Source organism: Haliotis rubra, unplaced genomic scaffold (assembly GCF_003918875.1).
Source record: "Haliotis rubra isolate DU_JTF1 unplaced genomic scaffold, ASM391887v1 Scf229, whole genome shotgun sequence".
NCBI lineage: Eukaryota > Metazoa > Mollusca > Gastropoda > Lepetellida > Haliotidae > Haliotis > Haliotis rubra.
Window position 1 is genome coordinate 431,302 of NW_025766325.1, and position 22,706 is coordinate 454,007.

At 40.3% G+C, this 22,706-nt stretch overlaps 2 protein-coding genes across 3 annotated transcripts in view; both read left to right on the plus strand.

The window, feature by feature from the left end:
* The window catches only part of LOC124277860, a 186,488-nt gene that overhangs the window by 127,030 nt on the left and 36,752 nt on the right, over positions 1-22,706 (plus strand). The gene's annotated exons all lie outside the window — the stretch shown is intronic.
* Positions 1-22,706, plus strand: part of LOC124277862 (polyadenylate-binding protein, cytoplasmic and nuclear-like) — a 67,650-nt gene that overhangs the window by 13,162 nt on the left and 31,782 nt on the right. For both annotated transcript variants that reach the window (XM_046713577.1, XM_046713578.1), the window contains exons 7-12: positions 1,642-1,670; positions 6,943-7,067; positions 9,303-9,429; positions 11,171-11,189; positions 15,862-15,899; positions 17,285-17,400. In XM_046713577.1, the coding sequence (XP_046569533.1) occupies positions 1,642-1,670; positions 6,943-7,067; positions 9,303-9,429; positions 11,171-11,189; positions 15,862-15,899; positions 17,285-17,400 (454 nt within the window). The remainder of the gene's footprint in view (positions 1-1,641; positions 1,671-6,942; positions 7,068-9,302; positions 9,430-11,170; positions 11,190-15,861; positions 15,900-17,284; positions 17,401-22,706) is intronic.

Below are 22,706 nucleotides of genomic sequence, written 5' to 3' on the forward strand. Positions count from 1 at the left end.
GCCTTTTGCTAGTTTTGGATTTCTGAATAAAATGTTTTTTTTGTGTTTCCATAGCAACAATTTTGGCTTCAGCTGAATTTGGTGATAGTGCTCCTTTCTGGAGCAGAACTTTGAAACCTTTCAGTACTCACCTTACACTTAGCTATGTACATGCCAAAACATTTGACATAATCATAACTCGTAGACATATTCATGAAGAGTATGTTGCCATTGCGGGGATATTGATGACTTTGTCTTCTTGTTTAGTTTACAGATTTAAATAAATCAAATGTCAATTTTTAATATCATACGTAATAGATGTCATATTTTTACATGACATGATTAAATATCGAGGTAAAAAATGCACATAAATGGGATCAATTTGGATCCATCATTATACCATCCAGGCATTAGAAAACCTGAAAAAGCCCACACTGCTTTGATAATGTATTACAATCAGACAAGAACTACCAGGGATATTTTCAAATAACTGCATCTGATGGGCATCCACCCTTCCTAATGTTGCACTGTTTAGGTTGAAGAAATTAACCGTAACCGTGATGAGCAAGGCTGATCATCGTTTTCACTATCACTAGTGTCTGGCTCGCACAAATAAGGCCTAATGACACCAAGCAATTTTGACAGAATCGTCTGTGAAAACAAGTTGTAACTCGGAAGCTAGGCAAATTAAATGACAGTAGATTGTGAGAACATATAGCTTTCATTTTTCACAACAATTGTCAGGATTTCAGGTTTATACAAACCTGTAAAGAAGATAATTTACCCCCTGAAATGCACATGAATTCTACATCGGCCCTCATATCTATTCCTCACATTACATCATGGAGACGCGCCCCTTTGATTGGTTGAAATTTCGTTCGCAGATGAGAATTGTGCACTGTTGTCAAAAAGGTTGATTTAAGTTTGTTAAAAATCTAACTGAGTAGTTCTAACGACGGGGGTATCATTTGTAACGATGCCAATTAATGATTTATGTATTTGTACCACCTTAGAGTATATGTGATCTTTGAACACACCATTCCAGAGTTGCTCTGCTAACGGTCAGTTTGTTTCATGCATTCAGTGTAGCATTTTGTGTTAAACACATTATTATAGATATTTGAGATATTATATTTCAGGCTGTAAAAATGTAGACACTGAAGATATCAAGTGTATATTTATAGCTCTTGATATGATCTATGAGGAATATATGGGCGACTTTTAGACAACATCCCCTCTAAAAAAATAGCAAAATGTTAAACAAAATTATATACAATTATTATAAAACCAAACACCAGTAAGAACAAATGTACATTTTCAAAGAAAATATATGTTTTGAATGTATCCAAAATATAATATCTCAAATGTCTAATAATGTTTTTCCCTGGTAATGATGTCCATGTGTACACTTTCCTACGGTGTGTTAAAGTGGAACATCTTCAGATAGATCCTCTTGAGACAACACTCTTTGAAGGGCATCTGGTAAAGGGAAATCACTCAGTTTTGCAATCTAGTTGAAGTAAATGTGATTGAAAATGATTTCATGGGCGAAGTAATATGGGGGTGTGGATTCTTTGAAATATGCAGTCCTTGTTGCGGGTTCAAATAATGTATACCATGAACTGCTGAATAAATGAATCAACTGACTTTCTGTTTTTTCAGATCCAAAAACGAATGAACATGTTAAAAGGGTATGTATTTCTATGAAACAAACATGGTATTTATTCGTTCTTGTACATGGAAGACTAACTACTATCCTCAACATTGAGATTTACCTCCTAAACAGTGAAAGGGCCTGCGGGTCGGGTGTTTGGAATATCTGATTAGTGTCAGGTTTGCTTTGTCAGTACCACAGCCATGATCATGTTTCTGCAAGGTTGTAATTTTTGCTTATTCTGACTCATGCTTATTGCTCATCTCACTTCTCCTTTCGACGGTTAATTGGAAACTTGAATCCTATTCAATTCCCTGAAGCGTTTGTACAATCATTCACCCAGATTTGCCTCCCTAATTCCATCCAAAGTGGTCCACATGACTTGAGCCTAGCTCTCATCACTCTCTCCTTCATCGCCCAAGCATACAGTTGGGCGGTCATTATGGGTCCTTTTTGTGGCTAATGTCCTTCCTATTTCGGCATAGTTATTCAAATTAAGGCCATGAACTGTATTTAGATACTATCTATAATCATTACGATGTATTAATTTACTTCTTAATATTCACTAATTTTTGTATTTTTCACACTTTATTTTAGATGACTGTCTACACATGGTAGTATGTAAACAATGCAGGCTACGTATATCAGCGGCTGATCCACAACCTGAGTGTCTTTCCTGTGTCAACAATTCGGGCTCCTTTGTCTCATGTTATAAATATTGTGCACTCTTATCACAATTGCAATTTTATAAATATAATATAAGGTCATGAAAACAGGCGTGACAGAAGGGTAGCTGCGGATAAGGGTGGCTCTCACTAGTCTCAGATATCTGGTTGTGAGTATGAGCTGCTTGAAACATTTTGGAGTTTCTCACCAGGGTCTCTCCTGTCTCTGTCGCTCTTACAGAGACAGCTACACGATCTGAGTGTGAGTTGTTTGGAAATGTGTTTGGAGATTCCCTCTGGGGTCTCTCTTACAGATTCCCCTCTTAAGGAGGAGACTGAACTACAGAGGCTGGTTAAGAAAAAGAGATCATCTGCGTGATCTAAGAAATCTACTACGTCAAAGACAACATCATCATCTCATTCATCTAGATCTACTAGACCAACAAAGTCTCTCAGTGAGACTACATCATTGGAGAATACCTTGACAGCATTAGATGATATAGAGATATCACCAGCGGTTCTCGAACCGCAGGTAACTGTGATAACTTCACAGCAGACGACAACATTTAATGCCTCGGGGGTTTGCGAACCTTGGTTCGCTAATGCAACCATCAACTGTTCCCGAACCCATCGATCAGTTCTACATGATTTGTGGAAGGGTTCCTGAACCTGTCAGTCAACAATCAACCAGTCGCCTCTGTCGAGTGCTTTACACGTCTCTACATGGTTCACGAAAGGGTTCGCGAACCCATTGGTAAATAATCAACCAGCTTCATCTCAGTCTACTGATGATACCCATGTTTCTAGACAGTTCATTGAAGGTTTTGTGAACCCCTCTACGTAGATTAGACAGTGCCTCACACTATTCCATAAGGGTTCCCAAACCTCTACACTAGCAGGTAGCCAGCTTCTACGCATTCTACTCTCGTCACTCAACTTTTGTGAACAGGTTCGCGAACCCCTCTACGTAGAGTCATCATGCGGCAGCTACACAGTTGACCAGTCACTCTACATCAGTGCACTCAGCATAGCAGCAGTACTTCACCACTATTGTGTCTGCCCAGTTTGCTCTTACAAAGACAACTGGGCAATCTATCTCTAAGATGAAGCCTCCTAGTTGTGAGGAGACTGAACTACAACGCCTGGCGAAGAAGAAGGGGTATTCTGTGTCATCTAAGAAGTCATCAACAAAGAGATATACGAAGTCCATGAATGTACCTATTTCAATAGCGAATGCCTTAACGGTGAGGGATGAAGTTGATGCAATGCCACCGGGTCTCAAACCACAAATCATTTTGACTACTTCACAAAAGACGACTACTACTACCTCTACAGGGTTTGGAGAAACAATCTTCTACGGCGTCGTTATCGAGAAGAAAACCCTCTTCTCATCGCAGATCTTCATCTACGACGTCAGGGTTCACAAACCCCTCTATTGATAATCAGCCAGCGTCCCCGCAGTCTACGTGCTCCACTATTATATCTACACAGTTCGTGAAAGGGTCTGCGAACCAGTCAGTTAGCAGTCACTCTACTTCGTCTCTCAAACTACAAATCATCATGGGGAGTATTTCGTAGAAGACGACTACTATTATCTCTACAGGGTTCACGATCCGTAGTTCACAGAAACAATCATCAACGGTTTCAACGGTGAGTAGGAAACACTCATCTCAACGCAGACGTTTGTATACACCGTCAGCGTTTGAGAAACCCCTCAGTCATAAAATAAAAAAGGGATACTTGAACCAGTCAGACAGCAGGCACACTACTTTGACTCTACCGGTACTGAGATATAGCATTCATGAACTCTTGTACGCAACAACTACTATTATTAATCAACGTCATCAGCGAAGTATCATGGCTACATTACACGCTTGTGTGAACCCTCAGGGTGATACTAACCTGCTGTTGGACCAGGACTTTGATGCGAAGGTCACACAACAAGTAGTTTTAGATGTGCTACGACAGCGTTCAACGGGGATACAACAGCCGATAAACCATTCTATTCCTACGGAATCTATCAACGACTCCTTCCATGAGGAAGCACCGGCCTCAGATACTAGTGTCCATGAATGGGAGGATTCAACTATCTCACAGATTCTGAAGTCTTATCTTGGATACTGAATGGTTTACCGATAGTTTCACCAACTCTTAACAGGACACCTACTGGATAGTAGATAAAGATATAGACCGACTGATTGTTAGAACACCAGTGACATCACATGCTTGGAAGCTTATTGGCCCAGGACTCGCAGATGACGTGTCAGCAAGCCCACTGGTTTGTAAATAAACCTGTTCTACGTGGGAATACTTCATCTACAGCCTGAGAAACAGTATACAACTCTGTTCCAGTATCTAGCCTTGACAAGAATTTGTCACTTCTATGCTACAGGGAACCAGTCCTGCTATAAATAGAACATGCATCGATGTCAGGCTCATAGATCTATATGCGACACGCTTCAATCATCAAATTGCAAAGTTCGCCTCACCAGTAAGCTGCTTTTACATTTGCACAGCTGCTCACGCCGTTCAACAGTTAGAGACATATTTGGCGGTGTTCAGCTCAGTTATCACGATGTACATGGGAGTTAAACTCACCAAAGTACCTAAACTTGTTGCACCACTGAGATAATTTTAACTAGATGATCAACAGCAGTGATTTAGAGCCTAAGTTGGGGATCACAATATAGTGCTGCAACATCCCACCAGCAACGACTACAAACCTTTTAGTTGTTAACTCAGAAAACAATATTTCTCCTTGCCTTAGCTATAGCAGCAAAGATGTCAGAAATACATGCTTTCAACTTTGGACGAACAAGATTCGACACAAGAGAACATGCTGCAGTCCACCTGGGTCTAAGATGGGACTCAACTACCTGGTCAACCAGATGGTCAATTTCATGTGCCAACATGGTCATCAGTCTTCGGACATCGAGACACAGGAGACTTGTCCCTGTGCTCAGTCAGAGCTCTAAAAACCTACTTACAATGGACTGCTACAAGAAGGAGAAAGTTCAAACATTTCTTCATTCCATTATCACCCGCAACGAATATTGAGGTCTCTCGAACCACAATCTCATTCTGGATCAGAGCAGTCATATTACGAGCCTACAAAGCAGCGGGACTAGATCCCCCTAGAATATCTAACCCAGACAAAGTTAGAGCATTAGCATCGACTCGCGCACTACATGGGAATTGCTCATTATCATCCATCATGGAAGGCTGCTTTTAGAAATCCGACACAGTGTTTGCTAATCACTATCTATGAGATATTGCTTCAAAGGATGTATCAGGCATTCACCAGTGCGATCCACTTGTAGAGGCTCAACAACTCACGATTCCAGCCAGACATTGAGAAACCTACCCTGATCATGCTGACCGTTGATGCTGGGCAACTGGCCCATTGACACCAGCAGAGAGTCCATGTCCACCTGTCTTACTTGAAAAGTCAGAGCTTGAGTGATATAAACTCTGTTAAGTAATAGCGCTTACTTAACTTATAGGTTGCGATTCCTGTTTCGGTAATAGTCCTTACCTTAATATATGGGTGGTTCTAAAATATCTAGTCGCTGAACATTACTAGATTATCTAAATCCACAAAATCTCTAAGATATAATTCTCTTAATGAGTAAAGAGAAGGTGGTCCCCCAAATATGACATTGAGACAACTTGAAGGCCGCAACAAGAGTTCCTATTGGGTATACGATCAGACTGTATATAGACAGCCACAGTGAATCCCGTAGGTGGCTGGCCCACCACTTATTCCGTCGGATTCGATAAGCAATAAGCATGAGTCAGGATAAGGAAAAATGTGTAATAATTATGATAAAATTGATATTTTATACTTATCCTGACTCATTTGATAAGCCCTCCCGTCCGTCTCCTCTCAGCATTAATGGTTTCCCTGTAAGTCACAATGCCAATGCGGGCTTAAATTTTGGAGAGAATGATGAGAGCTAGGCTCAGGTCACGTGGAACCATTTTGGCGGGAATAAGGGAGGCAACTCTGGGTGAGTGATTGTATGATTGCTTCAGGGAATTGAATAGGATTCAAGTTTCCACTTAACTGTCGAAAGGAGAAGTGATATAAATACAATAAGCATGAGCCAGGATAAGTATAAAATATCAATCTTATCATAAATGTTACATATTTCACTGACAGCTTCAGCTTTCCACCAGTGTCAAGTTTTGATGCTATGTTATGGCTGAAACACTGTCCAGTCTCATTAAAACCTGATTCTATCTGTAGCACAAAACAAAGATCTTAGGGGAAGTGAAAGTTGGAATGTATTATGCAACCTAGAAAAAGTTAACAGTGTGTTGAAATAAGAGGTGACAACTTGAATGGATGGTCAGAATATGTGACAAGCATGTCATTGTTTCCTAATTGTTGAGGTCAGTGTTCATGATATCAGTCACTAGATTGTTTGGTCCAGACTCACTAATTTAAGAACTGCTTTTGTGTAGCTGGAATACTGCTGAGTGTGGCATTGAACAGTGAGTGAACAAGTCCTGATAGTTTTAATCTGAAAAAGTAGCAAAATCTGTTCGTCACTATATGGATGAGGCAATGTGGATGTGATGATAAGTATTAAATCTCTGACTGCATTCTAAAATTTTAAGCTCCATATTTCTCTGTTGTAGTCCTTAGAAGAGCACACGTTGTATGTGACTGACATACCTCTCTATGTCTCTGAAGAGGACCTGTCCGTGTACTTCACACAGTGGGGAAACATTTCCATCTGTGATGTAGCAGAAAAGGCTAAGAGGTAAGATGGCTCATCATACTTGGTTATTTTCATACACACTGAGAGCTGTATTAAAAAAGGAGTGAGTGAGGGAGTGAGTTTTAGTTTAACGCAGCACTCCACAATATACCAGCTATATGGTGGCGGCGGTCTGTAAATAATCAAGTCTGGACCAGACAATCCAGTGATCAACAGCATGAGCATGGATCTACGCAATTAGAATACAATGACATGTGTCAACCAAGTCAGCAAGCCTGACCACCCGATCCCATTAGCTGCCTCTTACGACAAGCATGGGTTACTGAAGATCAATTCTAACCCGGATCTTCACAGGTCATTAAAAAAGGATCTACAAGAACTCATGTTTCTTGTAAAAGACTTGCTGACTCGGTTGCATGAAGGCCAACTATTAGATTTTGGCAGATTGATTACTCTTTGAGTATTTTATATTATTTCAAAATTATACTAGTTGCCTCAAGTTACATCTTTAGGCTTTTTAAAAAATTATTTCCATGGATATAGTATTGAAAGCAATTTGATATTGCACTGACAGTTTAAATCATTCTGCTGGCAATGAGTTGCTTATACACTGATATTTCTAAGTAACTCAAATCACCACATTGAATTTCTGCCATGCAGCTGTTGTCAGTGAGCTAACCCACTCGGCGCCTGCAGCTGCCGCAAATATGGAAGTCTATCAGCTTGTGCTCTGTCAACTTGTTGTCTAAGTCAGGGACTTTGAGTACCCCACATACAAAATTAGTGTAAATTGGCACAGCTTGCCAAGTTAAAAGCTAGAATTACACAATGCATTTTTTGAAAAAGGACTGTGCAAGATCAGTAGTCCTGTTTATCACCTACGTGGTCAGCGTATGGGTAGTTGCATACTAATCTTTTACCTCACACAAGTGTCGTATGGCGTTACCCTGTGTCGTAACGACTTGACCTTAGATTCTAACGATTTGATTGGATAATCGATGACCTCACAATTAGGTCACATTGTGACGTAACGACTTTTTCATTCATAACAAACACGTGAATTCATTCATTCTACAATTTAAATGCATTGTGTATTACAGTGTAATAAAAAGTGTACTACAGAACAACATTCTTCCGCAACCTCTTTATGAAACCAGTTTTGATTTGAAACCATAAAAATAACAAAAATACACTATTTTGTCAATTTAATGAATGTAAGACGTGGGTAATAAATAAAATACCACACTTGGTCTCATAACATACGAGTTATATGAATCTCGTGACCTTCCTATGGTTCCTGACCTCGCTTTCGCTTGGTCAGATACCATAGAAAGAACACTCGTTTTGTATAATTCATATGTTATGAGACCTTGTGTAGTATTCTCTATGTATTAGATGGTACTTGTTGATACCCTGCCTGGTACTTGTTGATACCCTGCCTGGTACTTGTTGTTACCCTGTCTGGTACTTGTTGATACCCCCTCTCTGGTACTTGTTGATACCCTGTCTGGTACTTGTTGATACCCTGCCTGGTATTTGTTGTTACCCTGACTGGTACTTGTTGATACTCTGCCTGGTACTTGTTGATACCCAGCCTGGTACTTGTTGATACCCTGTCTGGTTCTTGTTGTTACCCTGCCTGGTACTTGTTGTTACCCTGACTGGTACTTGTTGATACCCAGCCTGGTACTTGTTGATACCCTGTCTGGTACTTGTTGTTACCCTGACTGGTCCTTGTTGTTACCCTGTCTGGTCCTTGTTGTTACACTTGTTGATACCCAGCCTGGTACTTGTTGATACCCTGTCTGGTACTTGTTGTTACCCTGTCTGGTCCTTGTTGTTACCCTGTCTGGTCCTTGTTGTTACCCTGTCTGGTACTTGTTGATACCCTGTCTGGTCCTTGTTGTTACCCTGACTGGTACTTGTTGATACCCTGACTGGTACTTGTTGATACCCTGTCTGGTACCTGTTTATACCCTGTCTGGTACTTGTTGTTACCCTGACTGGTACTTGTTGATAATGATACCCTGACTGGTACTTGTTGATACCCTGTCTGGTACCTGTTGATACCCAGCATTAAGCAACAAGGACAGCTCAAGTATTCTGTGTCTGAGTGGAGTATCCATGTTGAACTGCAGATTCCTCAGAGGGCTAGCACTGTTAAACCAGTGTTAGTCTTACTTGTATTCGCAGCCTTAAACACATGTTCATAAATATCACTATATGAGTGCAGTTATCTTGAATGTAAACCCATTTTCACATTCTGATATCTTTCAGGACCAGAAACACAAAGTTTGGCTTTGTTTCCTTCGTCAATTATGAAGATGCCGTGAAATGTCTGAACGCGACCCACAATTATGGACAAACCGTGATGCATGTACATTTATCAGCGAAATGGAAGGCTGTGAGTTCCTTTGTTTGATATTACTGTAATTGAAATTACTGTAAAGCACATTAAGCTCTTAGCTTATTTAGATCTAAAAGGGCCAGGTATTAGGATACTCCAGGAAGGTAGCGTCACTAATTCGGAAGTGGTTAAAAATCACGCAGAACAGTCAATCAACAGGTATTGCTATGTGGCTCAAACATTGACTAACATCCCTGTTCCATGGTACAATGTATCCTTAGTACCCCACTGCTTGTCGTAAATGATGACTAAATTGAGCAACATGTTAATGAATTGGGGGAGGCGCACTTAGCATGCTACATATTTGTAATAGGGAGGGCTTATTGGGAGGGAGGGCTTATTGAGTGCAGTAATAGGGAGCATTTATTAGAGAGGGGGGTGCTAATTATGTTGAATACAGTAATTGGGAGCACTTATTATTGGAGGGGTGCTAAATATGTGGAATACAGTAATAGGGAGCACGTATTATGGATGGGGTGCTAAATATGTTGAATACAGTAATAGGCAGCACTTATTAGAGAAGGGACCCGTGAAGATCCGGGGCAGAATAGGTCTTCAGCAACCCATGTGCTTGCCATATGAAGCGACTATCTTGTCGTAAGAGGCGACTAACGGGATCGGGTGGTCAGTTTCACTGACATGGTTGACACATGTCATCGGTTCCCAATAGCGCAGATCGATGCCCATGCTGTTGATCACTGGATTGTCTGGTCCAGACTTGATTATTTACAGACCGCCGCCATATAGCTGGAATATTGCTGAGTGCGGCGTAAAAACTAAACTCACTCACTCACTCACTATTAGATAAGGGGTGCTAAATATGTTGAATACAGTAATAGGGAGCACTTATTAGGAAGGGGGTGCTAAATATGTGGAATACAGTAATAGGGAGCACTTATTAGGGAGGGGTTGCTAAATATGTGGAATACAGTAATAGGGAGCACTTATTAGGGAGAGGGTGCTAAATATGTTGAATACAGTAATAGGTAGCACTTATTATTGGAGGGGTGCTAAATATGTTGAATACAGTAATAGGTAGCACTTATTATTGGAGGGGGTGCTAAATATGTTGAATACAGTAATAGGGAGCACTTATTATTTGAGGGGGGCTAAATATGCTAAATATGTTGAATACAGTAATATGGAGCACTTATTATTGGAGGGGGTGCTAAATATGTGGAATACAGTAATAGGTAGCACTTATTATTGGAGGGGGTGCTTAATATGTGGAATACAGTAATAGGGAGCACTTATTAGGGAGGGGTTGCTAAATATGTTGAATACAGTAATAGGGAGCACTTATTATTGGAGGGGGTGCTAAATATGTTGAATACAGTAATAGGGAGCACTTATTATTGGAGAGGGTGCTAAATATGTTGAATACAGTAAAAGGGAGCACTTATTATTGGAGGGGTGCTAAATATGTGGAATACAGTAATAGGTGCACTTATTATTGGAGGGGGTGCTAAATATGTTGAATACAGTAATAGGGAGCACTTATTATTGGAGGGGGTGCTAAATATGTTGAATACAGTAATAGGGAGCACTTATTATTATTCTGGGATAAGCCAAACAGCCATTCATGTGCCTTCATGGTCTTTTGTGAGACAGTGTTTCTTCTCAATGCCAGCAAGAGTAGCCAAAATATCTGTGAACTCAAGGGATTAGTTTGCATAATTGTTCATGTTTGATGTTAAATGCTTGTTCAAATACTTACTCCATATTTTCTTGATTTCAGCTTATGAAGCCTGAAAAAGGTAGGATTTCATCCAACATTGATTTGTTAGACATGTTTGAGGGAAGCTCTTGTGTTTTTAAGAGGACACTTATTGTGACTTATATACAGCCTTATCACATGTATGGTGTGAGTAGGTCATGTCTGGAGATTTTCTGCACCCATGAGTGTAATGCAAGGATGACAATTTTCTGATCTGTGTACTTCCGCCAATTTTATTTCAAGGTGATGAATTCTGTGAATCATGAACCCCATGAGTTAGATATGAGGAAATTAGTTTCCAAGCACCCTCTCTCTGTAAAAGGGGACTATGGTGGGGCCTTAACTCTCGTATAGCTTGTGCTAGACATGAGGAGATTAGGTGCCGGGCACCCTCTCTGTAAGACTGGAATATAGTTGGGCCTTAACCCCCTGGATGCCGAGTTTTTTTTCAGGCGCACATCTTCTTAAGGTTTGAAAAGTGAGCCTTATGCGAGAATTCCGCTCGCGTGGTCCTGGATCTGCATACGGCTATAAAATTACATAGAGATGTAGAATATTAAATTTCCTATCCGTTGGTATAAATATAAGTGCAACTACCTCGGCGGTTTGAGAAATAGACCATGCTGTATGTTGGCCAATTTTTTGTTTTGCATTAAAAAAAGCACTGTGCTGCAATTTTTTTAATTTGGCATCTTTACGGAAAGTGTGAGCGAAGAAAATACAGCCTCATATCTGAACAAGATAGGTGCATATGAATTGGGTTCATGTGCTTATGCATAACGTTATACACTCAACATTAAAAAATGACTCGCAATAAATGTCAAAAATGGATTTTCTTCTATGACGTCAAACGACGACAGAGAGGTCATACACGTATAATGATAAGGGGGCATAACTCCGTTATGCTTAACACTACGTCAATGTAACTCAGATCACGTGGAGAGAATTTGTTGTGGGTACGGACGCTATATTTTCGGTATTTTTTGTTCACGGTGAACCAAACTATTCCAATTCAAAGTTCCCCAATGTGAGCGGATACGCTTTGGTAGTTTCACAATTTATAAGAAAAAATGACAACATACCACAAGTGAAATCATGTAATAGCAATTTGGATGGCCCTGTCAGATATATAACTTAGTTCTTAGATTCAACATATTCTCCTGTTTGTCTAGATGTATTTTGACTAATTTTGCATCGTTATTACCAGAGGAATAGCCATATCGTCAAATGTAATGAAATTGCTGAAAATAATGCAACATTTAAGTTGACGTCATTGCTTGTTTTATGCATTTTGCGACGTCGGAAAAAGACGACATTGGTATGCTGATTAGTATATATCTCACTTAATTTCCATTAATTGTATAAAAGGTCTTGGCTTCTATGTCAGAATTTCACACTCTTTAGACAAAATATAAAATAACTGATTTTTCCATTTAAATAGTGTCATGAATATATCAACAATTAGACGGTTTGACAGCGTATCTTATTTTGAGCAACACATGCACCTGTTTGGCATCAATTTAACGTAAATGAAAAATAATATTTCACAACACTCGAAAATTTTGTTTAGGATAAGAATTTTCTTTGTTTATGATTATGTAGTTATTTTTTTCTTCATAAGTATGCAATGAAAGATGCAAAAAGATAGCCTTTATATATAGAATTATATATTAGAATATGGATTTAAGATTTGTCCAAATTAAGACAAGACATGGTTTGTATATTTTTAAACAATTTTTGTATAAATATAGTTCGAGTTTGATATCCTGTCATCACAATATTTTTTAACTGAAGGTGAATTGATTATAACTTGTTTAAGTGGCATTTAGAAGTTGGTGTGCTGAACAACAAGGAGAGTTCTATGGATATACAACTTTTTAATATGATATGAGCTACGAATCAGCGTTTGAAGTTGTAGCTATTTTGCTAACACCGTGTTAGTAAATGATGTTATCATATTAAAGAAGTTGTATATCCATAGAACTCTCCTTGTTGTTCATGAATTGATTATGTTATCGAAAACAATGATAGTGAATCATAAAACGTTTTCGACAAATGCGCACCTAGCCAATTAATATACATCATTGTTTTGTCTATAAAACGACACGAAAATATGAAATGAACAAGACAATTCCTTTAAATATGTGTGCATATATATTTCATAACATATATAAATCGTTTTCATTAATATTATCAGTTTTACTTATAAGGTTGAATTAAATTGCCGTTCATTAACCTGTTTATGTGAAACTGCCATATTAGTCCAAATGCATTGAATATTTGTCTACATCAAAATAGGAACAAGACAATAAATGTAGTTTTCATAACATTATGGCTTTCATTAATATTATCGTTTTACTTATTCTAAATTGCCGTTCAAACCTTGTATGTGAAACTGTATTAGTCCAAATGCATTATGGTACATCATAGGAACTAATGTGCTGAATGGCTACACGTTTGATCTTCTAACAATTGTGTAAAGGTTATAGAATATGGCAACTACTGCGCTGAATGTGTCAACTTCTTATGTAAATATTATTCAAACAATCAAAAACTTTCAAAGAATAAAACACAGTAAATCCTATATACATGTATGATATGATAATGAACAAGGCTAAATGTAGATACTGAAGTCAGTTTCATGAAGTAATATCTGAACTACACGCAAAATATACATCATAATACTGACAGTGTAATCGGAAGGATTGGGTGATTGTGTTTACTCTTGTTCAACCAACCTTCATCTCAAAGAAATTGCCTAATGTGTACAACAATGTTGACGTATGACTTCACTACCGTTGACCGATTTCTTAAAAAATGGTGGCTTTACTGACAAGGGTACACAGGATTTTGCGAGAACCCTTCCATTGATTCAGGGATCGTTTGTACATAAATATCAGATTAAGTAATCAGAATGATTCTGACTATCTGTGTATTGTTGTATGTTTTTATCGATTTCATTATCAGAAAGAGAAGAAGCCAGAAATGCAGATAATAACCGTTGTCGGTCTTCATGATTTTTGTGTCAGTCATGGCGTCACGCTACATGGAAACTTTGACAATTTCTTATGAATTATGTAATCATTGCATTGTATCTATTGATAATTTCCTATTTTTGGCTACGATACTCTTTCCATGCATATTCCAAAGGTATTGAGCCATTGCAAGCAATGAATAGACGGATGAATGTTGGAAACTGTCAGAAAATGCTACGCAGTGTAAAATCAGACTTTGTCTTTGTTTACATTACAAATGAGCAGTTTTTCGAGCTCAGCATTCGTTTTCACACCCATTATGTTTCGTCTCATTTTATCGAGACACTTTGTATTGGTGACAAAGACCATTTGTAATTTGAATGTAAAATGTGGGGGGATTCAGTGATGCATTTTTCGAAGCTGAATATGAAATATACATGATGTAATAGGCATCTCAATACCGGCCTTTTCGCGAAACATGACTTTGTAAACACTATCCAATATGGCGGAAAGCACTCTACGGCGTTCGTGTGGGTGTATTTTCGAAAACATCCCAACCGATTCTAGATGCAACGTTTCAGAATTATCATTAGCGATTTCATATAAAACTGATATCAGTAATCATAAATATGTTATTTTTGAAATTCAATACTCCCAGTATTTATCCGATTTTCACATTTCAAAACATACAGCAAATCGCGATTTCGTACTGTGTCAAAAATGGCGACATTTTCGATGAAGCCTATTATGAAGCCTATTTTGAAAGGTCATTTTCAGCACTTGAGCTTTGTCTAAAATAATAGTGGATGGTATCAAGAAACAGGAAATTTCCCGCTGACTTGGAAACTGTGATGTTTATTTGTGTGCGGGGGATATTTTGATTTTAATTGGACTTGAAAATGAGAGTTGAGGGGGAAGGACATATATGTCCCTTTGGCACCCAGGGGGTTAACGCTTGTATAGCTGGTACTAGACATGAGGAGATTAGGTGCCAGGCACCCTCTCTGTAAGACTGGACTATAGTTGGGCCTTAAGGCATATATAGCTTGTACAGCTTGTACTAGACAGAGATTAGGTGCCGAGCACCCTGTCTGTAAGAGGGGACTATGGTTGGGCCTTAATACTTGTATAACTTGTACTAGACATGAGAAGATTAGAGGAGGTTGGTCCTTAACTCTTTACAGCTTGTATTAGGTGCCAAGCACCCTCTCTGTAAGAAGGAGCTATTGTTGAGCCTTAACTCTTGAACAGCTTGTACTAGACATGAGGAGATGAGGTGCCTGGCTCTCTGTCTCTAAGAGGGTGCTATGGTTGAGCCTTAACTCTTGAACAGCTTGTACTAGACATGAGGAGATGAGGTGCCTGGCTCTCTGTCTCTAAGAGGGTGCTATGGTTGAGCCTTAACTCTTGAACAGCTTGTACTAGACATGAGGAGATGAGGTGCCTGGCTCTCTGTCTGTAAGAGGGGGCTATGACTGGGCCTTAGCAAATCCTATTCCCACTGTAGACAATCTGGATCCTGTTTCACAAAGCTAACATGGCATTTCGACTAATGTTTGTTATTTCTTTTCTGTTACACAGATTTACGACAGTCATCCTGCTATGATTACTTTGTGAAACAATACCTGGATTCTTTTGGTTATTCACACTTCAGAGTTCAAGAAATGTTAATGTGTAAACCACAACCCCCCCCTCTCCCCCCATCTGTTATTAATGCTACTTGTTTCATTCTTCCAGGCTTAAAGAATAATGCAGATGGTGAGAAATTTGAACAGGTTTGTTTGTTCTCAATTCTCTCTTCAACATGATCAAAAATCTGTCTGAGTATCTGTCTAGTGGGGCACCTGCTCAATACACACATCACTTTGGTTTGATACACATCATCCCACTGAAATGTGGAAATGCTGATGAAAAAAGACAGTCAGGGTGTTTGTAGAGTGTTTTTACATTTATGAATGGTATCTTTCTCACTTTGCTGAATATGGCATCAAAAACACATTCTATTTTTCTCAGGTTCTCAAGAAAAGGTTTAAGACTAATAGCAGCAGTGAACGTCCTCTGATTGACACTGGTGACTTCACTGCTGTGTGAAAGCCAAAGTGAATGTTTACAGAAAAGAAATTCTCTCTCAATCCCTCTAAATATGGGATTGGGTGGTCAGGCTCGCTGACTTGGTTGACACGACATAGGTTCCCAATTGCGCAGATCGATGCTCATGCTGTTGATCACTGGATTGTCTGGTCCAGACTCGATTATTTACAGACCGCCATCATAAAGCTGGAATATGGCTGAGTTCGGCATAAAACTAAACTCACTCACTCACTTTAATATGAATATTAAGTTCAACCACTAAATATTTGAATTTCTGTGTTTTGCTTACCACAATAATGTATCACTGAGAGATTGGAAGAAAAAACAATATATATTTGAGCATTGTCATATTTGTTTTTTGATGTCACAGTCTGCTGTATCTCAGCTAAATAGTGTCAGTCTATAAATAACCCAGTCCGAACAAGCCTGTGATCGACATCATAAGCTGCGATCTATGCAGTTGTTATATGATGTCATGTGTCGACCAAGTCAGTGAGTCCTACCACCCTATGGGTTGATGAAGACCAATTCTAACCCAGATCTTCATGGGTAGCTAACTCTTTCTTACAGAATGCTTTTTCTGCCTCTCCAAATTTGGATTATCCACAGTCATACATTGTAAATATTTAGTTTTGTACAGATGGAATATTAATTATGTATATTTGTGAAGTGGAGAACTTTTATACATAGACAACTACTTTGTTGCAGTAGTAGTTGCGATGTTTCGGTGTAGATCCTCACACCGTTATCAAGCAAATGATACACAACATTTGCACAAGGAGAAATATATACAAGGCGGGGTATTGGGTTTATACAATAGAAGAGGTTGATGTACAGTGTGTTGACTTGAGACTTGTTGTGATAAGAAATGATTGAAGCCAGTAGGCAAATGCTGTGTATCATTTGCTTGATAACGGTGTTAGGATCGTTGCAACTACTACTGCAACAAAGAAGTTGTCTATCGATAAAAGTGCTCCACTTCATCATACCAGCTTCTAAATGCCACTTAAGGAAATGTATATTTGTGTTAGTTACAGTGAATTGTTATGCTTTATTTTCTCTGTTGTAGACGAACATGTTGTTTCTGACCAACATACCTGATGGAGTCACTCCTGAAGATCTCATAGAACACTTCTCCATGTGGGGGAAACTCATCTTGAGCAAAATCCCTGGAAGCGTTAAAGAGTAAGCTGGTGCACCAATTCCCCAATCTCTGTAGTCTGCTTGATAGAGGGTTACCCGTTCCCATGGGTTGCTTCTTATGACAAGCATGGGTTGCTTAATTGTATAATTTTCAAAATTCTTCAATTTTCAAGTCTAAACAAAAGTTCAAGTGACCCCTACTGGAACATAAGGGACGACAGTAGGTTATTTAGAAATTCAGATACAAAGTATATTTTTTCTTACTGTTCATTAAAAAAAAACCTCAGTTGAATAAAATCAAATAATTATGCAGCCTCCAGTAAGGTTAGTCTTGGTCAATATCTTGAAGGTCAACACATTTTGACCAGTTTTCTAAATCTTGTTAACGCGATATCTCATGAACTGTTGTACCCAATGTCGTCAAATTTGGTGACAGCTTACATTGGGGGATTATGCAGATATCAGTCGATTTGGGTGACCTTGACCTTATGTTCAAGGTCACCTCGACACTTTGCACACTTTTCAAACTCTTGTGAATGCGATATCTCATGGACTGTTGTACCCAGTGTCTTCAAATTTGGTGACAGCCTACATTGGGGATTACGCACATTGACCTTATCTTCAAGGTCACCACAACACTTTGACCACTTTTCAAACTTATTTTACCACGATATCTCATAAAACAGTGCACCCAAGTATGTTGACAGCCTACATTTGGTGATTATGCAGATACCAGTCATTTCAGGCATCTTGTATGTGACCCAAAAATAAAAAATTAGTAAATATAGATATTCCATTCTTTATCGGCTGGGTACATTGCCATATCAGTGGCAAAAACTTGTTTTCTTTGTGTTTACGAAGTTACTTCCCTTATAATTGTCAGCTGTGCCTGGATCTGCTAACGTGTTATTCAAACCACATATTCACTCTTTGGACAGAGGAGAGCGGAAGGTCGCGGGTTCGATCCCCGACCGCGTCATACCAAAAGACGTTAAAATATGGTACTTGTTGGTCCCTGCGCTCGGCATTAATGGGTACAACAAGGACTGGTCGGCTCGGAGTCAGTATAATGTGTCTGAGGAGGGTATTCGTGCTTCACTGCGGCATGGTATCTCAGTGGGCTAGCACTATAAAACCAGCTTAAGTCTGGGCTAGTACAAGCAGCCGCACATACACATACACACGCATGCACGTCGTCATATGAGCGAAATATTCTCAAGCACGACGTAAAACCCAATTTCACCTCACCTCATCTTTGGACAGACCATTTGTATTTCTTGTTTTACGGATTTTTGTCCTCCGAAAGCCTAAAGGCAGCAGGGAAAAAAACTAAAAAAATACAAATCACCAGTCAAAGTAATATTCCTTTTAAATACTAAAAGTGTTCTATTATTTTTCCTTATCCTGACTCATGTATTTTTGCTTGTCTCCCTCTTCCCGCGAACGTTAGTGGAACACTTGAATGTCCTTTTTGAAGCTCCCTTCAGAAAAGCAGACATAAAATCATCACTCACCAAGAGTTATCTCCCTCGCAGTTTTGGCAGGAAAACGGCGCCACCCGTCTTCCCACTCTTCACTCTCTCCTTCTTCGCCCTAGTGGACGGTTGGGAGAGCACCTGGGTCTCCAACACGGCACTATATCCTTTTCTAACTTAGTTATTACCCTATAAGTTACCTTTATAAGGTTTCAGGGAGTATCCTTCTACAATATGGTTTGAAATTTATTAGCAAATTTGACTGTTTATTCGCGTTTTCACCTGATTGTTCAGTTTGTTTACATTTCATGAAAACCTGTTTTCGTTGCAGGTTTAGGTTCTCTGCTGCAGACCTGCATTTGTTGTGCCCTAGTTACACAGCAACATGTACTTCCAGCTCTCGCTGTAAATTGTGTCAGCATTTAACAAAATTGGAATTTAATAATTATTATCTTTCTGTACTTAGACGTGCTAAGGATAAATCCAGATGGCTGTTGCAAGTCATGGCTAAACTGGCTGTGTCCCTTAAGAGCTGTTTGTCGTTATCAGACGACATACTACCATCCAGTGATCTGCCAGAGGCGTCTTCAGAAGATGGGCGTGGGATGAAGTCTGCCATTACGTCGAAGAAAAGATCTTCTACGTCGGACAACTCTTCAACCCATACAAGGAAGAAGAGGTCATCTTCATCGCAGAAGAAGCTTTATACACGTAAGGCTTCAACGAGATCTACTGGGGGCTCATCACAGACCCCGAGGACCTTTTCTGCTGAGATCATCCTGATGGAAGAAATAGGTTTATATGAAGAGCTGCCTATCCTCATTCCAGAGATACTGCATAAGAAGAAGACACAGGCCTCAGCAACGGTAACGTCAGCAACCTTATCGATGCAGTCTGAGTTACCTTCTACACTGGCAGCAGGGACCCATGAGGTACAGCGATCCCTGGACTATATCGCTACCCTCCCAGATGCATCATCTCTACAGTCGTCGCAGACATTCAACCCCGGCACCTTCATGCAGCAATTCTCCCAACAGATGATGGACCTGATGGAGAAGCACTTCGCGTAGGAAAGGACCTTGCATGATGGACAGCCAGCCGGCTCTCATGCTCAAGTCATCAACCTACTAGAGGGACCAGTGCTGCACGAAAGACCCCACACCCGATGGTGCATCTGAGATGTCTACAAGAGGTTCTAGCTCTAGGACTAAGAGCAGACCTACCCTGCACCACGTCAACTAACCTGCGCGAAGGAAGGGACATTCTTCCGACCGGAATAGATCGTCATCTGATGATGAAGCTAATGAAGAGCCTTTGCACAGGCTACCTACATCACAGAGGAAGAAACTTACACCTCCAAGAAGATACAGAGAGACGTCTCAGGACTCAGACCCTCAACAAAATCTCTCACCTGCGTGAAGGTCGTCAGATAGATCATCAAGAATGTCACCATCACCACGCATGTCGTCTGGGGATTCACCACATAGGAATATATTGCCTTCGTGAAGGCAACCCCGGACACGTAGACGCTCACCTCCACGCAGGTCGCCATACAGATCTCCTCTTAGAACTACACATAGTTCTACGTACTCATCTCCATGTGTCACTACATCTGCAGTCGTCGCAGACCTTCAACACGGGTTTTTTTATGCAGCAAATGATGGACCTAAAGGACGGTTCGCCCAAGCCTGAAGGACGAAGCTGCGGGAGGTAACCGGCATGAAGAAATGTGTGAAGGATCACGCACTTGACAGTCATGCTCTGCAGTCTCACATCGTTGAGAATTTTTAGATAGATATATCTACATCAGAAGATAATAACGGGACTAACTGCACTCCTTGGTGCTAACAACCAAGACCGAGTGTTGATAAGATATCAACGACTGTACAAGATTCTACAAGGACCTTTTTACTGCTTCACCGGTGACGTCACATCGCGGGAAGCTAAAGGAATCAAAATGCTTCATTTTGATTGGTCCATGAGAGACAACGCCCTGCGCAGAAGTCGGACGTAGTTCACATGTCAGGAAATTGTTTACAAGTGACAACAACCTTTCAACGTGGGAGGAAGGCCTCAATTACAGTCCAGTTAGACGGGAACTACGTGATTCGACTGTCTTCACTGGGTTAGAGACCTTCCCTGTCAGCATTGAAGACTGTTCATCAGGCGAATTGCAGCAACATACGTTGGACAGACTTTTGGTTACGGCAGTCTACTTTATATAGACTTCACAATGATGGCAGTCACAGATTCGGACATTGCTTCGTTTCCCTTACGGACATGCCAAGGATCTAGATACAAGCCATTGTATCTCAAGCACTACTCTCTCCGTTATTACTACGAAAGATGGCAGAGCCTACTCAGTCCTCTCACGTCAGCACATGACTTGCAGAGGGAGACTATATCTATGCCACTCCAAATCTTCGTGAATGGCCCTCGGGACGATCCGGACCCTTCGGACTTCCGGACGGACTAAAACCATATCTACTATGGTGGACTTTGAGATCGAATGTTTGTGGAGAGACCTACTTAGTAGAGCTGGAGTGCAATACTCATCTCTACGTAGATGCATCCCTTCAGGGATGGAGAGCGCACCTCGACAACGAAGTGTCAGCTGGGAAATGGACATTACAGGAAGAAAATCTGCATATCAACATGTTAGAGATGAAAGCAGTAATAAACGCCATACTTCACTGGACCAGCATCCTAAGAAATGCTTATCTGATCATCCATACGGACAAGGATCAACAAGGTTGGCGAACCTTCTGGACCCCTGCTTTCATCTGTTCAGCATATTGGACAATCTGAACATCTAGACAAAAGCATGCCACATTCCAGGAGCAAAGAATGTGATAGCAGACGCCCTATCTCGTCCAACACGACCATCCCCAACAGAATGGATGCTACAACCAGAGATTTTCAAACAAACCATACAATCGATAGAAGCTCTGCTCATAGACTTGTTCACCACAAGATTCAACAATCAACTAGCAACATTCGTCTCTCCAATACCAGATCCATGAGTATGGGCAACAGATGCTCTAAGCGTCTATTGGGAAGGACTAAACGCTTACGCATTCCCGCCTCCAGCTCTAATACAGCAAGTGTTGCAGAAAATCAAGCAGACAAGGAACCTGCAATTGATTTTGCTTGCACCTTATTGGCCAGCGAGAATGTGGTTTCCCATTCTCATGCAAGAACTAGGACCTCCTCAACTGCAACTACCAGAGTGGACGAACTGGCTAGTACATCTGCACACCAAGCAAGCACACGGGAACCTCACAGTGTTCCGCCTACACGCATGGACCGTATCAAGGCTTGCTTGAATAAGCGAAGATACCCCGCCAGGGTAGCGAAAGCGGTCACGCTAGGTTTACGCAAATCAACCCTCAAAAGGACGACAAGTGGCAAAGCTTTGAGACCTATGCTTTCAAAAAGGGCTTCACAGCCATGAAAGCAACACAACCTCAAGTGGCGGACTATCTTTGTCATCTAAGACAAGCAAAGCGGTTAAAAGGTTCAACACTCTCAACATACCTAGCGGCTTTGAGCTCAGTTATCACCATGAGGACGAGTGTAAAACTGACTAAGGTACCAGAGAGACTGACCTTACTATGATCCTTCAAGTTGAAGGACCAACAACAGAGATTTAAAGCTTTGGCTTGGGACCTCAATATAGTTCTACAGCATCTCACCAGTGATGCTCATGAACCATTAGATAGGACATCTTATGAGTTCTTGATACAGAAAACTCTATTTCTGATTGCCTTAGCAACAGCAGCAAGGATGTCGGAAATACATGCTCTGGACTTTGAAAGGACACGATTTGATGAGCATCGAAACATCGTACGTATGGGTCTAAGATGGGATTTT